Source organism: Nothobranchius furzeri, chromosome 7, assembly GCF_043380555.1.
Source record: "Nothobranchius furzeri strain GRZ-AD chromosome 7, NfurGRZ-RIMD1, whole genome shotgun sequence".
In the NCBI taxonomy this organism is placed as follows: Eukaryota; Metazoa; Chordata; class Actinopteri; order Cyprinodontiformes; family Nothobranchiidae; genus Nothobranchius; species Nothobranchius furzeri.
In genome coordinates, this window is record NC_091747.1 from 47182974 (window position 1) to 47207049 (window position 24076).

The window sequence follows — 24076 nt, forward strand, 5'->3', positions numbered from 1 at the left end:
TGGAACTCTTCCTTTTCTGCTGCCATTCTGTGATAGACATCTTAAATTCTGAGATTGAGAGCTGGTGTTATTCCTCTTTCGTTTCAGCTAATCGAATTGTGCATCTCTGCACTATGCTGTATCGATTCTGTTTCAGACATTTATTTTATGTGAAATCAATGCCTGATTTACTTTGGTCATTCCACATGATTATTCAAACTTCACTTCAGGAGCAAGTCAAGGATGTGCTGTGAATGTCTGGAAATCCAACTGTTCACATTCAGTAAAATCGTGAAGTTATTAAATCCTAATTCAGATTTTTAACTGTAATTTTTAAGGAGCAATATGTAACAATTCTACAGTGAGATAATCACAAAACAGTCTAATGTGTCAATCATGTTGGAAGTCCAACAAAGCCGATTAGGCTTTTTACAACATTTGACCCATTTTATCTTAACATTTATCTGTTTTTGTTTAACCGGCCAGCTCTCGTTGACATACATCATCTCTTCTTCAGATGGTGGCTTAGATACAGATTAAAACCACAATCATGTCAAAGTACAAGATCACAAATACAAGAACAGCATTACTTATTCCTTTAAGAAATGCATGTTTTCATGCTTTTCCATGACACAGTTTTAAATTAAGATGGTCGTATTTTGAAAAGTTTAGCCATTTCGGTTGAATCGTCTTCCAATATAAGAAATTACAGCTCAATATGTTTTAAATTGCCTGAGTTCTAGCCATTTTGTGTTTACTATATTGGATTTAAAAAGGTGGACTTCTAGCCTGGCAAGCCATTCTATATGTGTAAATGTATAGTCTGACCACAACCCATAGAAGGAACTCAGTCTTAGGAGTGGTTTTACAACCCTTACCTTTGGGAGAAATGAAGTCCCATCCTTCAGGCAAACAAATGCCGATGTGCCAGTACGACCAGATGATTGGGACGTCTCTGTATACGCCTCTCTGCCTCCTTATCTTGTAGTCACACAAGTCAGCTGTAACCTATGGGGGCTCATCCGGGATATACTTTTGGACTTATAGGAGAAGCCAGGACTTGGAGTTTCTAAAAAATTGGAGTATTGTGTTTTGTAGCCTGGTAGGGTTGGACATCGAGCATCAAGTATTGATTGGAACTGGGAATAACTGTCAGTTTTCCCCTGAATCATTGGAAGTTTTTTATTTTGAATTCTAGTTTTGATTCCTAGTATGCCAACTGGAAGAGGAATCCGCGGCCAATCTCCGTGAAAAAACGTGATCTGCAAATTCTGATCAATGCCTTTCAGAGCTGATCACACCAGCTGTCTGTCGGTCCTGCCTTGCAGTCCACAGCAGAGCAGCGTTGCGACCCCTGACACTGCGTCGCCGCTCATTGGCAAAAATGTAAACAAACACATCTGCCGAACTTTCTCCGTGATGTAAACTTTAATTCCTGTAGTGTAAAATAAGGCATGGAGGAAGCTGTCACGATCTGCTCCTACCTCCCTCTGACTCTTACTCTCTCCTGCCCCTGATTAGTTTTTATTGGTCTCACCTGCCCATGTGTTCCTGATTGTTCCCCGTGTATTTATACCTCCCATCTTCATGTATCCCACGTCGGATCATTGTTGTTGTTGTTGTGTCTCGTTGTTTCCTGCTGTATCCTCTGCCATTAAATCCATTTTTACGTTACCTGAGCCTGCATTCCTGCCTCCTGGTCAGCTCCACCACACATGGTCCACCGCCACCCTCACCTCAGCGTGACAGAAGCTTGTTAAAATGCGTCAGCACAGTGGATTTGATACAATTTTTAAAGAACGAAGTCCAGTCGGTGTGAGGTGAGTGTTTAAGACTCACTGCAGAAATAAAAACACACGGAGCATCAACAGTCAAACGCAGCCACTCACCAACACTCGTCTGTGTGAGTGTGACCGTCAGAAGGCAGAGTGATAACCTGTTAAATAATAAGTCCGCCATACACCATCGAAGAAGTGAATACATCATAGAGCGCTGCGATTGACCCGGCCTAAACGTAGCCAAGCCAATAGTAAACCTGCTGAGGAGTGTGGCTAGACCAACCATGCAGAGTAAAAGCTTCTTGCTATTGCTACTAGGGCTGTCGCAATAATCGCAAGAACAATATATCGCGATATTAAGAAACCCACCGCGCTGCATGACGTGCCACCGCAATTACCGCACTTGATTAAATCTCGCGACAGCGCATGCTGAGAGGTAAAGTCCGCGCTGATCGAGGAGATAGTAGGGCACTTTTTTTTATTTCTGTTAGATGTTGCAGCCAAATTTGCATTTCAAAGTTAAACCTCCTGAATGTTGTTTTTAAGTTCAGTAAGAGAATGCCGTTACTGCCCTTTGATCTGCATTCAATAAAGTGTTAAAAATGGCCATGTATTTTTTTCTAACATTTTTTAAATGTGTAAGCACAATGTTTCAAAGGAAATATTGCCATGAGTTTAGTAATTAACAAACAAATTTGCTAAGTACATAAATAAAAACGGAGTGCAATAATATCGCATATCGCAATATTGAGCTGCCCTGACTCACCGCAGGGGGAATTCCTCAATCGCGACAGCCCTAATTGCTACGGCTAGTGAACTCTTAACAGTGGTAATGCAACGTGTTGCATGGATCATGGATGGATCTCAGCTATTACAACACAACATTGTAACTTTATAGTCATGACATTTACTAAGTTGCAGCCTCTGGTAATACCAGTGTTCACTGATATGAGTTAGTGAATGAGGACATTTAAAATTGTTTACATTACATTTAAACCAGCAGGAAAAAGATGAAATATGAAGTTTGCATCAAATATATATATTTTTTTCTGCATTTTACTGAAAGTAACAAATAATATTTTCTCTGTTTCATTTTAGGTCCATTTCCCAGATGTGGAGAGGGTGGAGTGGTTAAACAAGGTAAAAAAAAGAGATGAAAATCCACCATCCTGTCTCCATTTGGGTGCGTCGCTGACTCTGTTTATTTATTTATTTGTTTGTTTTTCCTGAAGACTGGGCTGAAAGGGAAGCCGGCCACCCTGCCCCCCGCGTTGCCACACTGCAGCACATTTGACTTTAACATGCAGCCTTGTGTCTGCAGCAGTAGGAATCCCCATGGCAACAGCCGGGACGTGCACTCAGTCTCATTCATAGATCAGGATTTAGGGGGGAATTTGAGGGGGAATAAAAATTGCATGTTGATGATAAAGACTTTGACACAGCTTCCTAAAATACAGCAAGATACTGATATCGTATTCACGCTCTTGCACCTGCACAAGAGGTTACCGAATAGAGGCCGTTACAGCACATACAACTACAATAAAAGTCCTTCCTCTGTTTTTGTAGACGGTGAGACAGATGTGGCCGTACATCTGCCAGTTTGTGGAAAAGCTGTTCCGCGAGACGATCGAGCCGGCGATAAAGGAGTCCCACGCCCACCTCAGCACCTTCTGCTTCAGCAGGATCGACTTGGGGGATAAAGTGAGCATCCTGGCTTTAGCGAGCTGTCATGTGTTGCTTCAGTTGTTGCAAAACCAACCAGTGTCAGCAGGTGCCATGCGACAGCTGGGGAGGGTGCTGCGTTGAACGTGAACATGCGCCACATAGAGGTCACCGACGCCCGCTCTGGTTTCTCAAATAGTTTCCATGGAAGTGTGTGCGTGGGGGGGTCGCCCATATGCCTTGAGCATGGGTGTCGATGGGAGTATTGTTGTGGTGTTAATGGATCGTTGTGTTATTTTGCAGCCCCTCAGGATCAACGGGGTCAAGGTTTATACAGAAAACGTGGACAGAAGGCAGATCATCATGGACCTGCAGATCAGGTGAGTCAACTTTATCGTTCCCCTCCATGTTTTTGACTTTTACACATTTCATTCTTGATTATCGTAGTGGTGCTTTGCTCCAAACATTCATTGAACGATTTAAGATCAGCCGGCGTATCTGTTTACAATACAGCAAAACCAACGCATGTGGTTTCAGTTGTAAATAAATACCCTCGTCTCATCCTGCAATGAAAATCCCTCCATCACCAGTCAGACCGGGCCCACTGCGATGTATGAAACCCGTGTTCATTCTGTTAGCAACGATCCAGTCAAAATCAACCAAAATGTCATTAAATACGCTTTTCTGACTGACTTTGCTAAGATCTAGTGAATCTGTTTCAAAGATCAGTTTTTCTGTTATCAGTTATTTAACACAGACTGGTTTAGATGACCTTTCTCAGTGGCCTAGTGGTAGAGTGTCCGCCCTGAGTCTGGGAGATCAGGGGTTCGACTCCTGGTCGGGTCATACCAAAGACTTTGAAAAAATGGGACCCAATGCCTCCCTGCTTGACACTCAGCATTAAGGGGTTGGATTGAGGGGTTAAACCACCAAATAGTTCCCGAGCGTGGCTGTGTCTGCAGCTCACCGCTCCCCCAGGGAATGGGTCAAATGCGGAGAATAAATTTCGCACACACACCTGTGTGTGTGACAACTAATGGGACTTTAACTTTTTAACTTTTATGATCATAAAATCAGATTCACAGTATAAATGAGCAGAAAAACTCTTAAGATGGTTGTAAAAGGAAAAGAAAATACAAGAAAAAATGTCTTCAAATAATAAAAATGTTGGTGTTTTCTTAGCTGATGCAGGAGTAAAGAAGAATACATTACGAATTAATAACTTGTTAAAGAAGGAACTGTTAAGCCATCTGAACATGAATCTGGTTTTAGCGAGAAATCAGAAACTTTGTTTTGCTGTTCAGTAAATATATTCATCTTTTATTCATCCTTAGTTAATCTCTGGTTAATATTGCGATCATTTCGGCAGCGAACGACTTAATTGATCAGAAAGTGGCGTTCAATGACCAGAGGAAGGGTCTTTAGGAGAACACAAAGCGACAAAAAATACCGTGTTGTGGTGGGATAACCGGCGGATTTTTTGCGTTGGGAGTTTAGAAACATTGCCGACATTATTTCCTGCCGAGTTACAACCAGTCACATCACGAGTCGTCTCAGGGCCAGTTCAGGAACTCAGTTGGTCCCTGAAATTGCCAAGAAAAAGGTCTTTTTGGACTGGCCCGGTGAAATGAAGACACGTACGCACTGCAAAGGTCCAGTAAAATTAGCCACAAGTTCTGATAATAGAAACAGGCCTTAAGGATAAAAAAAAAAATCAGCTTTGGTTTCTAGGCAGGTTGACTCCAGTCCTGCAAGGCAGTCCAAAGCATTCCCGTTCCTCGACTTCAGTTCAGTTATAGTAGAATCATAATAATGTGTTTTTAATAGGAACAATTCTCATTTTTAGCCTGTGACAAACTTTCATATTGGTAACTTGGTTTAACGTCTCAAAAAGTCCAGACGTCACTCCTTGCAAGGAGAACGTTTGCAAAAGTACCTTTTCTGTTGTGTTTTTGTCAAGTGGTGATTTTTCTGGGGACTCAATGTAGTTTGTAATGCAACAAAGAGAGGCGTACGCAAGGAAATAATCAAAGAAGCAAACAAGAAATCAGGAAACCACAGCAAAGGTGGATAGGAACGAGCGTGACAGAGATGCTGAGAACTAGTCCAACTGGATGGGAGTCATTGCTGGATGGGAGCAGGTGAGATCATTGACAGACGTAGTGAGTAACGAGCTGGAGAAAGGAGGACCGAGTGAGATAATGGTTGATGAAGACAGGAAGGGAGAGGAACAGAGCGGTAACACCGTGCCAGGTTTTAATCATTTATTTTCTTCCTCTCATCTCTGAGTTTCGTCAAATTTAACTTGGAAATTAGCTAAATAACCAACAACATCAACACAGGTGACGTCTCAAACCTCCACCTGCACGCGCTTTAGCAAACACACTCCTCTTTAGAAATACAAGTTGAACTCTAAAATGTTAGAGCAGCCTTAAAAAAGTGATAGAGACGAGGTCGGAAGCATCCGTCTCTGACGTTTTATTTGCTTCACAGCTTCGTTGGGAACACTGAGATCGATGTGGACATCAAACGCTACTACTGCAAAGCTGGAATCAAGAGCATCCAGGTGAGGAAACAGCTTTTGATTTGATTTATTTCACATCCTGAGAGAAGTACACTAGTCTTGGCATCAGGTTTGGTCTCAGTGGTGGGCCTCACAAACCATGACTTGTTTTCTTGACTTTTTTTTTTTTGGAGAAGCAGAACAACTAACTTCCTTTTTTGTCAACATCTCCACTGCTTAAAATGATTTAGTCTCCATAGCAGATGTAGTTGATGAACACATATATTCCACTCGTGCGCTTGGTTGCACGGCCAACCTAATTTCCTCCTTATAATTTCATCCACCTTTGATATCTGAATTATTGATGTAAGCAGTTCAGAAAGGACTGAATTTGGACCTTAATTTAATCATGCAAGTTAAATATTTTCTGCACTTTTTTTACTCTCTGGGTTAAATCTAAACTATGTCTTCTTGGGATTAACTGGTAAAACTGTGGGCTGCATGGTGGTGCAGTTGGTAGTGCAGCGTTGGTGTCGCTGCAGTAGCATAGTTACCTTGCTGTGAGATTGTTGCAGGTTCAAATCTCACTGCAGCAGAGTTAGCATGTTTTCCTCATGCATGCATGCACTTTTATTAAACTTTATTTTAAGAACTCCGGTTCTCTCCCAGTGACCAAAAGCATGCATGTTAGATTAAATGGATTCTCGAAACCGCCTCTAGGTGTGAGTGAGTGTGTGCTTGGTTGTCTCCGTGTGTCCCTGTAATGGACCTGTCCGGGGTGTCCCCCACCTCGTGCATGATGACTCCAGGAGACAGACACCAGCTTCCTGTGACAGTAGTTAGGAAAAGGGGTTCTGGTAATGGACGGATGGATAAATAAAACAGAAATATTCCACACAATCTAGAAAAAAATCTGGGGAAACCAGAAATAAATGTTACAGAAAAGCTTTTAGATTTTCTCATATTATTGTTTTCTTGGTTGGTTGTACAGATTGGAAAACGTGTCATTCAAATAGATCGATATGGGGTTTTCCATGGCCAACACCGATGCCGATTGTAGAAATCAAAGCCATTGATGGCACAAGAGCAATTTTTTTTTAATTTTTATATTTATTTTCACCAAATATGTAGTTTCTGTTTGACCAAAATGTAACATCATTTATTGAATTAACCTAAAAGACCTTGGACATGATGGTCTTTATAGAAAATTATTCTTGCTTTAAAAATTAACCCCTGGGTCACAGAGAGTTGATTCCAGCAGCTGCTTTTACTTATCCCTGCTCTGTGCTCGATTAAGTATGCTTTAGCATTATTAATGAAAAATTGGCAAAAATCATCAGATTAAATGAGCCATCTGATTAATCAGTCCAAATGAACATCCCAACTTAACAAGAACGTATAAAAACACCATTATATAAAGCATTAGCGTCACTTTATACATTTGTGACTGTTATAGAGTGAAAGATGCTAAACTAAAATCCTGTTCTCAGTCTTTCTGCATACCCATAAGTTACTGCAGCGAAACATCAGGTGAAATCTGCACTCCTCCCCAGAGCACTGTAAAGGTTCCCTAGGGAGGCGTTTGCTGCTCACTGTCCCCGTTGCATAACTGAAGTACAACCGCATAGAGTCATTAAGAACCACCCAGGCACTGGAACCAGTTAGTCTTACCCAGAGCAAGTGTGTCTAACCTGATGAAAGTGATCAGATTAGTAAAGGCTTGCTGGTGGGCGAGGGTAAACACTATTGTTCTTATGACTGTGATGAGTTCCCCTATAACTACAGCGACTCTTCATAAAATGTCAGAAACTCAAACGAATCACAATCTGAGATGAGTTTTTCTGAATGTACTCATTAAAAACTCTTTATTTGATGTATATAAATCTGCATTTTTATCAAGACTTTTCAAAAGTAAAATGATCATAACAACAGTGGGAAATGTAGCACTGATTATTCAACTGGTGCCTGGAATCGACAGATTTTCAACAACTCAGAAATGAAAGTAGATATTGGCTAAAAGTAGCTATGAATCACTGAGTGATGTCACGACCAAATTAGCATAATTTATCTCATGGATATAAGCGTGGCTCTAGGGCTGAGGTAAAAAGAACAGAAAAGAAAACAGAGACTTCTTTGGATAGATGCTGCCATCTCTTTCTTTGCATGCTATCGCGTGAACTGGAGAAATCACTCGTGATTTTGCAATTCTGCGATGATTTGGTGACACGACTGGACCTGCTGTGTGTAACACAATTGCTGTAAAAAAGCTTCTGGGACATACCTCTGAGCCCACGGGCAAATTGCATCTATTACATTTCACGCCGCTTTCCCCATTCCACACTGGAGGCATCAGCAGCGTGGAACGGCAGCGGAATGATTTACTCGCATGCTTTGCAGCACTTAAAGCCACACCAGCGGAGCGTCTCTGATGCGGCATGGCTTCTCTGCTGTCCTCGCTATACCCGTGAGATCACAAGCTCCCTCGAGACTTCAAATGTCACGGGTTGTTCATGCCATTCACCATTAAACCAAAAAGAATGAAATCACGTTTGATATCGTATATGTTGTGCTACTTTACTGCCAGAACTAAAGCCATGAAAAACACACCGTTGCAGTTCTTGATAGATGCTGGTGTAAATAATGTAACTTCACCAAATGGACTGATTTTGAGATCCCACCGTTCATATGCACGGCCAGAGCAAATAACCCCGGCTACACACGTTCTGCTGTATTTTACCCTGACAGGAGATGGAATGTCTGCACGCAGGCTCTTTAATCAGATGACTTCATCAGCTGAACTGAAGCTTCATCAGATAATAAAGATGAACAGTAGCATTCCTTTCCCCAAGGTTCCTCACAAGAGAACTCCTAAAATAAACTTTTATTCCCAGAAGAAAAGAAGATTCCATAATATAAGTAATCATTTTATATTTCAGAATAATCCTTGAAGAAAAGAAGATCTTACAATTAATAATCACTAAATATTGCCATGTATAATTATAAATGATGAAATGTTTCACAAATCTGTTCAATGTATGTTTACTGGATTAGATCACTCACACCAGACAAGAAGCAAGGCTAAATTAAGAAGCAGTACACATAAACGAACCTTGTTTCGCAGACTCAGCGGTTCTGCATCACATAGTGTGCGTTCTGAGAATTCTTGATAACTTTGGTAATAGATAAACAGCGGGCTATAAAACCAGCCGCTCTGCTTCCACCCAGAGACAAGTTCGAACCTCCAACAGAGCGAGGGTTGGAGAGCAAAGCTTTAAGACTGGCCATCTTTAGCTGAGCTACCAAAGGATTTTGACACACTGTCAATACCCTTAAACCTTTGCACCTGCAAAGCTGACGACAACAAGAGATTTTTCCTGCAGAACAAAGCTGATTTTGCAACACTCCTTCAGAGTGGTTTTGAGACGCTTGGTTTCATCCAGTCCACCTGCGTTACCTGGAGCGATCCTGGACCGACCTGGTCGTACTAGGAGTTGGTCTATGGACTTCTGTCCCCGAGCCCCTGACATCTCGGATCCGCAAGGGCGTCTCCACTTGGGTACGTAGAACACAGCGAGAGAGCGTCTGGATGCAGCTTGATAAGAACAGCTTACAGCTCAGATGCAAACCAAATCATTTTATTATCCAGAACTCACCTCTCTCTGAGATGCGGAAATTTTGACTCTGAAATACTATATTCACACCTAGTTTCAGACACCCATCTCTTAGTTCGCATCCACTCACAGTAAATAATAGTTAAACCATTTGTCGAGGCTTAAAATTGTTTGTAAAATAAATTCTTATTTGTTTGCAAACACTGACTGGTTCTTGAATCAAAGCAAAGTGTGACGACCCCTTAATAATTAAAAGAATCCTAGAACCTTCTAATTAATCATCCTAAGACCAAGCAAGATGATACTCTAGTCTATAGTAATAGAGTATTACAGCTATGGGTCACAAAGTAATGAGAATAGAAATAAATAGCTCTTAAGCAGTTTATTTAATCCAATTTACCCTCTATTGACTTCATTACAATAAGCTAAGGTCACATGTATTGACGTAATCTACATAGATAATAAATCGCATCTCTGCAATAGTCTTTTATTTTGAAAATTACCAGACGTTTTACTCAGATACTGTGTTTGACTTCCTGTCTAGCCCTATGTGAACTGCATAAATTAGCGCATCGTATGCTTGGCAGGCCACTTCTGGGATGCTCCTGAAATGTTCTGCGCCGCGGCCTGTTTGGATCAACCCCATAGACCACAATGGATTTTAACTGAAACCCGGTGCCTCCAGTGTGGATTGGGGTTATGCATCGACTGGAAAGCCCAGGTTCAAGCAGAACAGACTCGAAAGATAAAATCTGGTGGAGAGTGTTATTATTATGTTTTATGTATGTTTTATTGTTTGTTTCTTGATGTCTGGTTTAGTTTTTAATCTTAGGTTTACACACGGGCTTACGTAGTAACCAGAGATGGGGAATTGTGGCATCAACAAGTCATCTCCGTGCCATGTTTTTCTTCAGCTCAGCAACTAAACCAGGTGTGATTCAGGACGAGTCCAGCTAGCAGCAGCGTCACATATTCCTTATTCATTTGGCATCTGAATGCAAAAGAGTTAAAATCTCCTGCTCTGAGTGCAGCTTAATGACTGGGCAGCCTGTGAGTGCTTTGGGACTGGGTAGAGGGTTTTGTGATTCCAAGTCAGTCTCCAAAGTATTTCAGAAACACCAGAAAAAGCCTCTAGACCTGTCACTTGTTGTTTTAGTTGCTAGAAGGGTTTGAAAATTTGACCAAAGTAGTGTCAAAGTTGCTAAGCTAGCAACACTCAAAAATTAGATTATTCTGAGCTAAAGTAGCTAGCAAAAATGCATCTTGTCCCATCATGTAAAAGGCTGAAAAAGGAAGTTGTAGGAAAGTAAAGGAGGTGCACAGAGCTGTAAAAATGATAATGATTCTGCTGCTTGGTAACATATGGCCTGAAGGGTTTCATTTAGGCACCAGCCGCTACTTAAACTGGGGATAAATGTAGGTTTCTACCCGGCCATCAGGAGACAAAAAATACTTATAAAATAAAATGTATACGTTAAGTTTCAGGAAGTAAGTGTCTTTCTGAATTTTGCCTTCATGAACCCAAAAATGAAACAAGAAAAGACGTTGGTTGTCACTTTTGTGAAGAACTGCATGTAGACACTAAACGCGTTCTGGAAGCTTTTCCGACTACAAATCCTCAAATTAAAGCTAAGTTTCTAAAATAAATAAATGTGTGTTTGAATTGAAACTTTCTTCCCTGCTGTGGATCGCAGCAGCTGCTTGGTGTGAATGTGACGCGTTCAAAGCGCACCCACAGACTCTAATCCTTGTAATTTTCATAAAACGGTATGGAGAAGGTGGAGGATGACAGCGGCAGGTGCGAAGCTGGACAACGATCAAGTTTCCGACCTGTCATGTGTTTCAGCTCCACCGCCGAAGAATGTCACGGGCCAGCAGTGTGTGTGTGTGTGTGTGTGTGTGTGTGTGTGTGTGTGTGTGTGTGTGTGTGTGTGTGTGTGTGTGTGTGTATCAGCGTGAGCCCTCCTAAGCTGTGTGTGTGTTTGTGTCTGCTTGTATCAGTGTTGTTCATCTTGTGTTTCCATAGATCCACGGCGTGTTGAGGGTGGTGATGGAGCCGTTGCTAGGGGACATACCTCTGGTTGGAGCTCTGTCCCTGTTTTTCCTCAAGAAGCCAGTAAGTGCAGATCACACTATGACAGTGAATAATTCAGTGAACCTTTAGTGTTGCACTAATAGTGCAGTCTACAAACAAGCTATTTAATTAGGTCAGAACATATTAAACTGGGATTTGTGTTTTGTTAGACAAAATCAGATTTCTTTCTTTTCTAGCACCTGAGTGGGTTTTTACAGAGCTAATTAGCCACACTATTTCTGTTAATTTGCTCAGTTTTTGCTATAATTGCTACAATGAATCTAAAGTTTTTTTATACCTCAAATTGTATTTCATTAACCGGTTTGTGTTCTTTTTTAGTCAGAAATGATCACCCTTACTGATCATTTTGGCCAGATTGCTGCTGAATCAGTTCATGGCTCATGTCTCTTAATTTCTCCTGAGTTTCTTTTCTAAGTCCGGCCACCCACGGTCTAGGCTTTAACTGCTTAACCAGCCACCTGATGTGATTTGTGTTTATGTTGCCTGTTTTTTCCAGCGAGCGATCTATCGACACTCCCCTCTTTCTCGGTTCAACCATTCTGCAGAGCCGCTGCTGCAATGCTTAAAGTTGTTTGACCGATTTATAGCAAACGGTGGGACTCAGCGGAGCTATAATGGGGCTTTAAATAGCTGCACATCATGTCAGACCTACTTTGGCTGATTTCTCATCCTAAGGCACAAAGCTTGAGCTCAAGGGGAGGACGAAGTAAATTAAAACGTAAACAAACACTTCTCGATCCTCTCACAGCTTCCTGTTGAACGATGTGACATCATTCCACCAAAAAAGAAAACTAATCCAGTTTTGTGTTGGTTTAAAGAGTTATCTTTGGTTCTGTGTGCCGTACAAGGCTTGACTCGGAGTGTTAGGCGAACCAGAAACATTTCCAGACCATAAGAGGCTTTTTCCAAGCCTGGACTGTTTGCTATCTCACTGAATGTGAATCAGTGCAGTGTAAATATAATAATATGCATCACATTCTGCAGTGAGGCCTCTGAGGAGGTTTTATTGCAGCAGCTCTGATGAACAAACACTTGTTTTTATGAGTGACTGAAGCAGAATACCGCAGTCAAGCTGCTATTGTTGCTGGTTGTGTTACAAATGGGATTATTGTTGTTAATTAGCATGCTTATTTTAATTGAGTGCATTGAGACAATATTTAGTAAACAAATAATATCAGATTGTTAGTAAAAAGAGTTGTTTTTAAGCAAGTTTATTTAGCTAATGGTTCTTTGGAAATTCTTATTTTTTTGTAAGTCACCCCCCTACCAGAGTCTTACTCCACCCACATTTCATGTTTGAAAAACACACCAAAAAGGACCAAGGGGGCGGAGCTGCGGTAGTGACACACACTGCACCCCCTGCTCTGAGATTCTCTGATGGAGAATCGAGCCGCTAACACACACACACACACACACACACACACACACACACACACACACACACACACACACACACACACACACACACACACACACACACACACACCCCGCCTGGAGGGAGATTCTTGGCTGGAATTTTTATCCCAGTCTGTCCCTGACAGGGATACTAGCTCCTTTTCCGCAGAGCGCCCTGAGTCGTATTGTTTCCTATTGGCTCGTGAATTGCCCAAGCCCACCGATGTCGAGCATTGGCTGCGACGCCTCTGCTCTTATAAAGCACATCGGTGGTGCAGCTGACATCACAAATACATACGTTACATATCACCTCTTGGCAAGTGGCGGAAACAGATGTAGTGCAGACTTTTAACCTGAAGAGGGTGTCACCTTGGCATTATAGCAATTAAAACATAGTAATGATGACCAATAAGATGTGATGATTCCATATAAATATGAAATATAAATCTGATTGATCTTTGAATGTTTAGTCAGAAGATTCTATGGTTCTTTGCTTCTTTAGGGACCATAAACACACTTTGTATTAATTCAGAAAGAGTCAGGTATATAGTTTATAAAATTAATTTAATGATTTTTCCTAAACTAATAATTTATAAATGACAAGATATGAATAATGAGATGTTGTGTGGTGGATGTGAGGTGTTGTGATGGAAGCTAGATGTTGTAGCAACTGTTCTTTGTATCTGAGAGAAAGCGTGAAATCTGGGTGTAAAAGAATTTGTTGTTTGGTTCTAAACTAGAGTTGTTTATTAAAAACATCATCAGACGCAATCTGTCGTGCCAAGTCTGTGCACCCTTGGTGTGGAGGTTCTTGTTCGATCCGGGGGGTCGATGGTCACTGCCGGTGGAGTGAACCTCTGATATCAGGAACCCGTAGACCGCTCCGATTAGACCCGTCCAGTCTGAGATCCCTCGAGGTGAAGGCAGGAAGCTAGAATGCTTATTTGGGTCTAAGGTTGATGTTTGCTTGGCTCTTAGAAGAGCCGGTTGTCTGGTATCAGCCGCAGGGTTGCAGAGAGGCTTTGACAGGAGGTCAAAGGAGAGATGGTTTCATAAATGCTTCTTTCCCGAATTGGAAATGGATCATTGTGAGAACAAAATTCATTTCAAATTCATTGATTTAAACACAGATTATTCAAACATTTCATTTAAAGATCTTGTTCATTCATCACATGATTATTTAACTTATAACTGTAAAATCATGGAGTTTTCACTTATTCAGAGTGAAGAATGTTGTCTGGCTTCCAAGCAGAGAGTGTAGGACCTTAGGACAGAGCGTGTATTTGAATGTTTTGTCTTCAGGGACTGTCAACACGCGCTGAACAGAAGAAGGCCAAACAGAAAGTGGATTTATTTCTGTAGATGAAAGGTCATGGATGTTGGTCAATGTAGATGGTGAAAAATTAACCCTTTTGGTACGTTACAGCATTTTTAATACGATTCACTAAAATGCGTAAATAATGCACACACTTGTCTACAGCACTATTACAAACATTTTTTTACAGTTTTTAAGCAAAAAGAAGTTGAATGTCAAAATGTGTTACTGCTGGTATTTTTATTTAAAAAGCATTGATTCCCATTTTGAAGGCCGATACCATGGGTGTTTCTCAATGCCAAGGAATCTCGCCTTGATGTCTTGGCCACGCCCTGGTTGCCTAGGAGATACATCATCCAGAGCCGCCAAGACGTGTTCCAATGTTCATGTTGTTAGGGATTTTATCAATATATTTTATCAATAAACCCATTTTCTGCAGCAAGAGAGAGACCGGAGACAATAAGGAAGCAGACAAGTAAACCAAATTGCAATTTGTGGCAGAGCAACGAGGCAACTGCCCCGAATTCCGCTTGCAAGTTTATTTTCTGTTGAGGGCCATTCAGTCCCTTTACCAAAGGAGCGAGTTTGGTCCGCATAGCCGGTAGTAAGTCTGACATGTTCCCGGTGAGGGTTGGACTCCGCCAGGGCTGCCCTTTGTCACCGGTTCTGTTCATTACCTTTATGAACAGAATTTCTAGGCGCAGCCGTGGTGTGGAGTGTGTCGAGCTTGGTGGCAGGAGAATCTAGTCTCTGCTTTTTGCGGATGATGTGGTCCTCCTAGCTTCATCCAGCTCTGACCTTCAGCTCTTGCTGGGTAGGTTTGCGGCCGAGTGTGAAGCGGCTGGGATGAGGATCAGCACCTCCAAATCTGAGACCATGGTTCTCGACCAGAAAAGGGTGGCTTGCCAACTCTGGGTCGGGAGAGAGGTCCTATCTCAAGTGGAGGAGTTTCAGTATCTCAGGGTCTTGTTCACGAGTGAGGGTAGGAGGGATCGGGAGATCGACAGGCAGATTGGTTCGGCGTCTGCAGTGATGCGGACGCTGAGCCGATCTGTCGTGGTGAAGAGGGAGCTGAGCCAGAAAGCCAGGCTCTCGATTTACCGGTCGATCTACGTCCCAATCCTCACCTATGGTCATGAGCTTTGGGTAACGACCGAAAGAATGAGATTGCGGATACAACCGGCCGAAATGAGTTTCCTCCATAGGGTGGCCGGGCTCAGCCTTAGAGATAGGGTGAGGAGCTCGGACATTTGGGAGGGACTCGGAGTAGAACCGCTGCTCCTCCGGATCGAAAGGAGCCAGTTGAGGTGGTTTGGGCATCTGGTCAGGATGCCTCCTGGACGCCTCCCCAGGGAGGTGTTTCGGGCATGTCCTGCCGGCAGGAGGCCCCCGGGTCGACCCAGGACACGTTGGAGAGGTTACATCTCCAATCTGGTCTGGGAACGCCTTGGGGTCCTGCCGGAGGAGCTGGTGGAGGAGGCTGGGGGAGGACGGTCTGGAGCTCCCTAGTTGGGATGCTGCCCCCACGACCCGGACCCAGATAAGCGGAGGAAGACGATGACGAGATAAGGAAAGAAGCAGAAGTGTGTGTGTGAATGGGAGAGAGGTCATGAGGGGGAGAGGCAGTGTGTGTGTGTGTGTGTGTGGGGGGGGGGGGGGAGTTACAAGGTAACAAGGATGTGTGTGTGTGAGGATGCTTTCAGGACATTTGTTAATAGGATTAAAGTACCTGGTAATGAAATATAAAATTTTCGTAACACGTGTTCTAGCAAGGCGTGTGTTCTCTGTTTGTTAGCCGTTTAGCTAGCTGAGCGAGGATACACGGGAGGTGTCTTGTAGCCTAGCCTTGGTCAAAAATTACCCAGAATACAGCACGTTTTTTTTTTTCAAAAGGATGGCGGATCAGAAGCTGGCAGCTCTTTTGGGGACAATTTTCAAGTTTAAAAGTAAGTCAACTAATTTAAATTGTTTTTTTTAGATCCAAAGAAGTTATCTATTGTTGGTTAGTTAGCTTAGTAGTTGCAGCTTCAGGGGCTAGTGGGTAGTAACTCGCTTACATATTTAATTTAACAAATATATACACAATTAAAAAAGTAAAAGGCTTGTTATATATTTATATTGAAACTAATACGTATAAAATATAACGTTGTCTCCTGTGTCACGTGACGTTACATGAGCATCGTGGAAGTTGCGGTCACGTCATGCAAGTCTGTTCCATTTAACCGTTTTCTTTGACCAAGGAAGGACAGTGTCCTCGTAAGTAAGGCGCCTGGCCTCGCAAGACATCGCCTCGCAAGGCAAGGCGCCTTGACATTGAGAAAACCCCCGAGTTCCAGTTCCGGTTCACCCATGCCTGGCCAAAACCAGTTTTTGTGGAGTCCAGGGATTCCTATTTTATTTAAATCCAATTAACCTGAAAATCTTTATTCTAAAAGTAAATATGAGGAAGATCTGTTATTGTTAGTGTGAATCATAAGGATATTTGTGGGCAAGAAATGGCGATGCGATAAACATCACAGTACAGAGAACAGGATACGATACATTGTGATATTAAAAGCCAGATGATATTTGCAATTTTAAAGATTGCATTTGGATTTTACCACACTAAAGAAATAAAGTAAAAAAACATTTTTACTGGTTATAAATATTGATTAATTATCATAAACCCATCATGCGGAATAGTGGCAAAAACTTCTCCAAGAGTCTCCTGGTAACAAAATGTTTAAAGATCCATTTGACATTGATTCTTTGCTTAGTTGCATGCTTTGTGTTGACTCAACAGTGGGCCATGTTTAAGTCAGAGTTAAGTAGTTTAACAACCAAAACAACATTCCTCTGAAAAGGTTCATAGAATTGAGTGAGGAAACAGCCGGTGGAAATGTGGAGAATTGTTTATGAAGAACACTTGAAAAGAATACGAGAATGTCAACAGAGTGAAGTAGTACATATATATATATATATATATATATATATATATATATATATATATATATATATGATTTCTTGCTAATGTGAAAATTTAAGTTTTGCCTATTGATTTTGTTTGATGTATGTGTAGAGATGTTTATTTGGATTTTGGAAATGGAAAGATGTTGAGGGATAGGGCAATGAAAAGCCTTGAGCTTCTCCCTATTCCCCTTTAAGGACCAAAGAGGAATCTCTAAATCCCCTAAATAAGACATTTTTATTTTGAATTTGATTTTAATTTGTTTGAATGGTCTGAAGTGAATAAATAAATAAATTATGTAGCAATTCACTATATTGGACAGTAATACGTCTATTAATATAAATGCAATGTGTTTATATATATATATATATATATATATATATATATATATATATATATATATATATATATATATATATACATATATACATATACATATATATATATATATATATATATGTGTGTGTGTGTGTATATATATATATATATATATATATATATATATATATATATATATATATATATATATATATATACACATATATATATATATATATTGTAACGGAATCAAAGTGATGTAACTAACCAAAGTTGTATTTTAATACACTGTTAGTAGTTCACTTTTATAAACAGAAGAATAGGCTGTTTTTATCATCAGGGAGTTTAATTAAACACTCTGTATTGACTTTGAGACAAGAAAAGAGAGATATATGGGATCGTTTGAGAATCTTTAATTTCTGAATTATAAATTCTAAACAATCTACCAGGACTACTCTGTGATGGATGAGAATGGATTCGGATGTTGTGTTGGTGCGTGTGTGTGTGTGTGTGGGTCTGGTTCAGATTCTCTAGGATGACGTAATCGAATCTGGTCGTCTTTGTTATGACTAGATATCACGAGGCTTATAAAGTGATGACATGAGCCGCTATTTTGCCGTGTACGTACCCAGTGGGGTCTCCCAAGTAGATCAGGAATTGCCAGGTCTGGAAACCTCGGATGTACGATGGAGCTGTCGGTGCAGCGGTCACAACGTTTCAAAACCCGTCTGGAGGGTCGGCCCGGTACGATTCAGCAGCGTCAGCAGTTGCTCTTATTTTGAAAGGACGTCGTCTGGTTGTTAAACGACGAAAATCTCCCGTTTCACAGTTCTTAGTTTAAAGAAAACACATCCGGCCAGGCTGCGCTTGTCTTTAGGATGATGGTGAACAGAACTGAAGTCAAAAATGGAACTGACTTAAAATGGCGTTGCCTTGTTTTATATCTCTGACTTGTTGATAAGTTTCAGTAAAGTAGATTGGACACTTGAAGTCAACACCAGATTCTCCTGCGGCAGCCGAAAGCTCTGATTGGTTGGAACAATGTGTCATGCGTTTCTATGGAGATGAGGATCAGTATGTCTGCACCGTAGTCCTGGTTTCATTAAACATAATTCATGACATATTTATTTCACAGATCATTCACTTGATTATTGTTGATCAACATCTGTTTTGCTTAATAATTTTAATCACAAATAAAGTACTTTGATTAAGTAAAGCTTCTTCTTCTCCTTCGGACTCTTCTCCTGGAATGTAAACAGTCTGAGGAACAACTCAACCTTGGTTTTTCTACACGGTGTTATTGTGCCCAGGGGCCAGCTGTATGGAGTTGAAAACCATGAACTTCATAACCTTACATATCCCCCCTTTTCAAGGTCAATGTGGTCCTTCAAGAGACCACTTGGTCGTTGAACCAACCCAAGTTATGAAGAATCTTGACAACAGAACCGCATGCGATCCCAAGGGAACAGCCATCTGTGGTGAGGTACGAACCCCACGCCGGAGAACAGTCTCGCATACTCCTCAGGAAGAACACAAGTCAGCAGGTTATTAATTATTCCCCACGGAAGCCATAAACGAAGCAACAGCAACTTCATATCCTCACGGGCAATAAAGCAAAGCAGGAGCAAATCTTGAACGTATCCACGAACAGGGTAGTATTCCAATTAAAAATCGATTGTTGTAAGAGTACTTATCGTAATCCACAAAAAGGGAAGAGCGGGTGACAGTAAACCCAACGAATGAGGCGTCCCAGCAGCCACGCCGGAACCACAGTCGTCCAAGGCCAACGAGCCGGAGCACCCTCAGGAGTAGTCGATGCAGATGACGAGTCACGGATCCACCCCCAGGACGCAGGATCCTCACAAGCTCAACAGAGGAGAGAGAGCACAGTGTAGGCACTTCAATGTAGACACGACAAAAGTGCATTTCATGTCATCAAAGAAATAAAAATAATAAAAACCTAACTCTATGAGTGCCTTTTGTACTATGTGTTAGTTTTAAGTGTAATTACCCATTAAGTGAAGAAATGGATGCAGCCCTGACTGTGTAAGATGCAAAAAGGGATGATGCGAGAAGCAGAAAAATGAAAGAAACCCTAACTGGTATCAGTGAATCCTCACTGTAAATACTCGTGTCAGGACAGGGCAAAATTGGTTATAGCCCAGTAGGATAAATCAAAGAATTGATAATCACAAACATAATTTTCACTGTTAAAATCAACTGGTCAAAGGTACTATAAAAAAACGGAAATGTAAATCAGCACTAAAATGTAAATCAGTGGTTAGTAATCATGTTCATGTTAATGTACCTCTAAGGAATGGTGATTAGTAAAGATTAAAAAAAACAAAATTTTGGACAACAGTACTATGTGGCCTAACCCACTCACTGTTACCTGGCCTTTTACCTGACTCCAGGAGCCCACAGCATGTCCGTCCCAACACACCTTAAGTCTGCACGTGACGTATAACAGGAAAGACAACCATGTACACTCACAAACAAACAAATTTGTGTAATCAGAGATAGAAATCTGTGGAACCAACGGGACGTATTTATCACCCCCCTTTTGAAGTTGGTGGATTGTTGTTGTTGGTATCGGCCAAATCTGTGGGACCCTTGTGCAGTTTGATATGGCCCCTGTGTACCCATTTGTAGACGGGCGCCATGTTTTTGTCGGCGATCATGATCTGATACACGACCGGAGAGATCTTATCTGTAGCCAGGTATGGACCAGACCATCTGGGCCAAAGTTTCTTAGCCAGCTTCCCCGAGGTCGCATTATTGTTACCCGTTTCGGGAGCGAAAATGTAGTACCAGGCCTGGTCACCTACATCGAGTTCGGAAGGTGAGGCTTTCTTATCGTAATAAGTTTTTCTGCCTTCAGCTGACTTTCCCAGAGATGCCTGTGCGAACGAGAATGCTGCCAGCATTAAATGTAGCGTTATGGATTTATGCTCTTTTATGAAAGAGAAACCATGCTACGTATTAATTCGGAATATTAATTTTAATAAATCAATAACCAAATTTTATATTGTTCAGAAGACTCAAAGGTTGTTTTCATCCATAAACTGCCGATAATATCTGAGTGTCTGTGTTTCAGTTCAATGAGGAAACCAGTTTGAAGGATTAACAGTTTTAATTCTTCAAATTAAACTAATGATTTTGAAAATTGACAAACAGGAAATACAATCAACATTAGTAACTTTGTGGGACAATCTCTTTAACAGTTGATATGCTGTTCTGGCTCAAATAGACCTTCTGATGAATTTATGAAGATTGAGAATGTTGTGATGGTGAGAGTGATATGAGCTGGGATGGGTGCGTGAGTGCATCTGATTTTGCTTCAGGAAGAACCAGGGGTCTGAGTGAAAAGTGATGGTTTGAATAAACTTAGGCTCTTAGTTGGAAAAGATGCATCAAAACGCTAAACACCGTGTTCTGTCTCACCGAATTCTTTTGGACCCTCTTTCGGATCCGGGGCGTCACCTTAGGATGTTTCATCCAGGGCACCTTGGCTGGCAGAGAAGACAAAGATGCGCTGCGACCCGGTCCAGAGTTGTCCTCGGTACACGTTGATGGTAAAGCGTTTTGTCGACGCGCTTTCTTAAGTTAATTCACTCAGAAATCAAAAGACTCGGTAATGAGTCTGCGTTAGAAGTTGCGATTCAGCTATTCTGCCTGGCGTGGCAGAAACAGCGTGAAAGGGGGGAAGAACGAGCCAACAGGCTCTGCCCCCCCTTTGGTTTTCAGGTCTGTTCTCTCTCGTTGTCCAACACGAACGATATATATGTCATGGTCTGCGTCTGCATCTCCCTCATGTGTCTCCTTGTGTTCCTCATGTGTCCCCTGGTCTGCAGCCCCTCCAGATTATCCCTCCCAGGTCCTGTGCTCCCGTTGGTCTCCTCTAGTCACCCCGCTGCAGTTTTTCTATAAGGTTCAGCATTTAATTTAATTAGTCTCTTTAGTGTGTTTCTTTCCCCACCGGTTTTTGTAGTTTTCCTTCCCCCTTAGAATATCAGTTATTTAGCTTGCTCTTCTTGTCTTTAGGTTTTTGCTCTTAGGTCATGTTAGTTTCCGCTCCCTGATTAGTTAATTGCTTTCACTAGGTTTCTCTCCCCACACACCTGCAGCTTATCTTCCACTCATCATGCCCCAGTGTATTTAACCCTGTCTGCATCTCTGTTTGTTGTTGGGTCATTGTTTGTGTCACCCTTGTCTCGTGCCCCTCTCTAGATTTTGGTTTTCGGATATCTCTAGGTTTTGTTATTTGGAATTTTTGATTTTGGCTCCCTGCCCTTTTTGGATTTAGTCTTTAATAAAGATTCAGATTTCAGATTTCAGAGTTATTGGCCAAGTAAAATTACATTTACAAGGAATTTGTCTTCGGTAGATGTTCGCTCTCTAAAACATACAACAACCATAATAAATGAGAATAAAAATACCTAAAAACACATAAGAACATGTATACCCATACACATGTTCATTTACGCACACACCTATATACATATATACATACCCACACACACGCGCACACACACACACACACACACACACACACACACACACACACACACACACACACACACACACATATCCATAAGCATACTGATTAAGTATTAAAAACTATAGTAAAAGGATGGTAAAATAATCTACAGATTCAGGAGAGAAATGGCTGAAGGAAAGAAACTGTTCTTGTGTCTGGTGGTTTTTGTGTACAGTGATCTATAGCGTCTGCCAGATGGGAGGAGCCCATAAGAACAGCTTCTTTCCATCTGCCGTTAGACTTGTGAACAGCTTATAAACACACAACCATGCTCGTCTTCGGTACTTGACATAACGTTACGTTATCGGCCATATTACCTTTACCTGCCATTTTTTATAGCAAAGTTTTATGCTAGTTATTATATTTTATTCTACTTTATTCTACTCTATTCTATTTTTTAATTATATTATTCATGTCATATGTAGCACGTTAGTACCGAAGCAAGTTCCTAGTTTGTGAATCGTTTGTTCACTAACAATGGCAATAAACCTTTTTCTGATTCTGATTCTGAGATGGAAGAGAGTAGATGCAGGATGTGTGGCATCTTGGACAATATTCTCTGCCTTTTTCCTGGTCCTGCTGATGTACAGTTCCTGGACAGAGGGCAGTTGGGCACCAATGATTTTTCCTGCTGTTTTAATAATACGCTGTAGTCTGCATTTGTCCATTTTTGTGGCTGACCCAAACCAGACAGTGATGGATGAGCAAAGTATGGATTCGACTGCATCTGTATAGAAGATGATCAGCAGCTCTTGTGGTAGGCCGTACTTCCTTAGTTGCCGTAAGAAATACATCCTCTGCTGAGCCTTTTTGAGGATGGAGTTGATGTTTGTTTCCCACTTCAGATCCCTGGAAATGATAGTTCCCAAGAACTTGAATGAGTCCACCACTGACACTGGGCTGTTGGATATTGTGAGGGGGGGCAGCACTGTGGGAAGCTTCCTAAAATCCACGACCATCTCCACAGTCTTAAGGGTGTTAAGCTCAAGATTGTGCTGACTACACCAGACCACCAGCCTCTCAACTTCTCGCTGATAAGCAGACTCATCACCATCCTGGATGAGCCCAATGACAGTGGTGTCATCTGCAAATTTCAGGATTTTTACAGCTGAGTCATTAGAGGTGCAGTCATTGGTGTACAATGAAAAGAGCAGTGGAGAAAGGACACACCCCTGTGGTGTACCGGTGCGGATCAGCCTTGTGCCAGATGTAACATTGTTCAACCGCACATGCTGGCTCCTATTTGTCAGGAAGCTGGAAATCCACTGACACATAGCAGGGGAAACAGTGAGCTGAGAAAGCTTTGAGGTGAGGATTTCTGGTATAACGGTGTTAAAAGCAGAGCTAAAATCCACAAACAATATCCTTGCGTAGGTCCTTGGTTGATCAAGATGTTCCAGGATGAAGTGCAGCCCCATGTTAATTGCATCATCCACTGACCTGTTTGCCCTATAGGCAAACTGCAGGGGATCCAGCTGGTGGCCTGTGGTGCTTTTAAGATGGGACAGCACCAAGCGCTCAAAGGACTTCATGACTACTGATGTCAAAGCCACGGGTCTGTAGTCATTCAATTCTGTAGGGGAGGATTTCTTCGGTACTGGGATGATAGTTGAGCTTTTGAAGCATGATGGAACCTCACACAGCTCCAGCGATCTGTTGAATATCGTTGTGAAGACAGGTGCTAGTTGGACAGCACAGGTCCTTAGGCAGGAAGGAGTTACTCCATCTGGGCCTGGTGCCTTCCGTACTTTCTGTCTCCTAAAGATGTTGCAGACATCCTCTTCCTTCACAAGGAACGCAGCTTGTGATTTAGAGGAAAGAGGAGTAAGAGTGTCCAGGTGAGGGGTGGCGGCTGCCGCTATGCTGGAGTGGAGGAGGGGTGTGACATTCCTTTCCTCAAAGCGACAATAAAAGCCATTTAGCTCCTCAGCAA

The 24076-nt window shown here is 41.8% G+C and overlaps 1 protein-coding gene across 5 annotated transcripts in view; it reads left to right on the plus strand.

Annotated features, from left to right (window-relative positions):
- The window catches only part of esyt2b (extended synaptotagmin-like protein 2b), a 68762-nt gene that overhangs the window by 3260 nt on the left and 41426 nt on the right, over positions 1–24076 (plus strand). For all 5 annotated transcript variants that reach the window (XM_015954640.3, XM_015954642.3, XM_015954641.3 and 2 more), the window contains exons 2-6: positions 2856–2897; positions 3324–3458; positions 3723–3799; positions 5913–5985; positions 11560–11649. In XM_015954640.3, coding sequence (XP_015810126.3) covers positions 2856–2897; positions 3324–3458; positions 3723–3799; positions 5913–5985; positions 11560–11649 — 417 coding nt within the window. The remainder of the gene's footprint in view (positions 1–2855; positions 2898–3323; positions 3459–3722; positions 3800–5912; positions 5986–11559; positions 11650–24076) is intronic.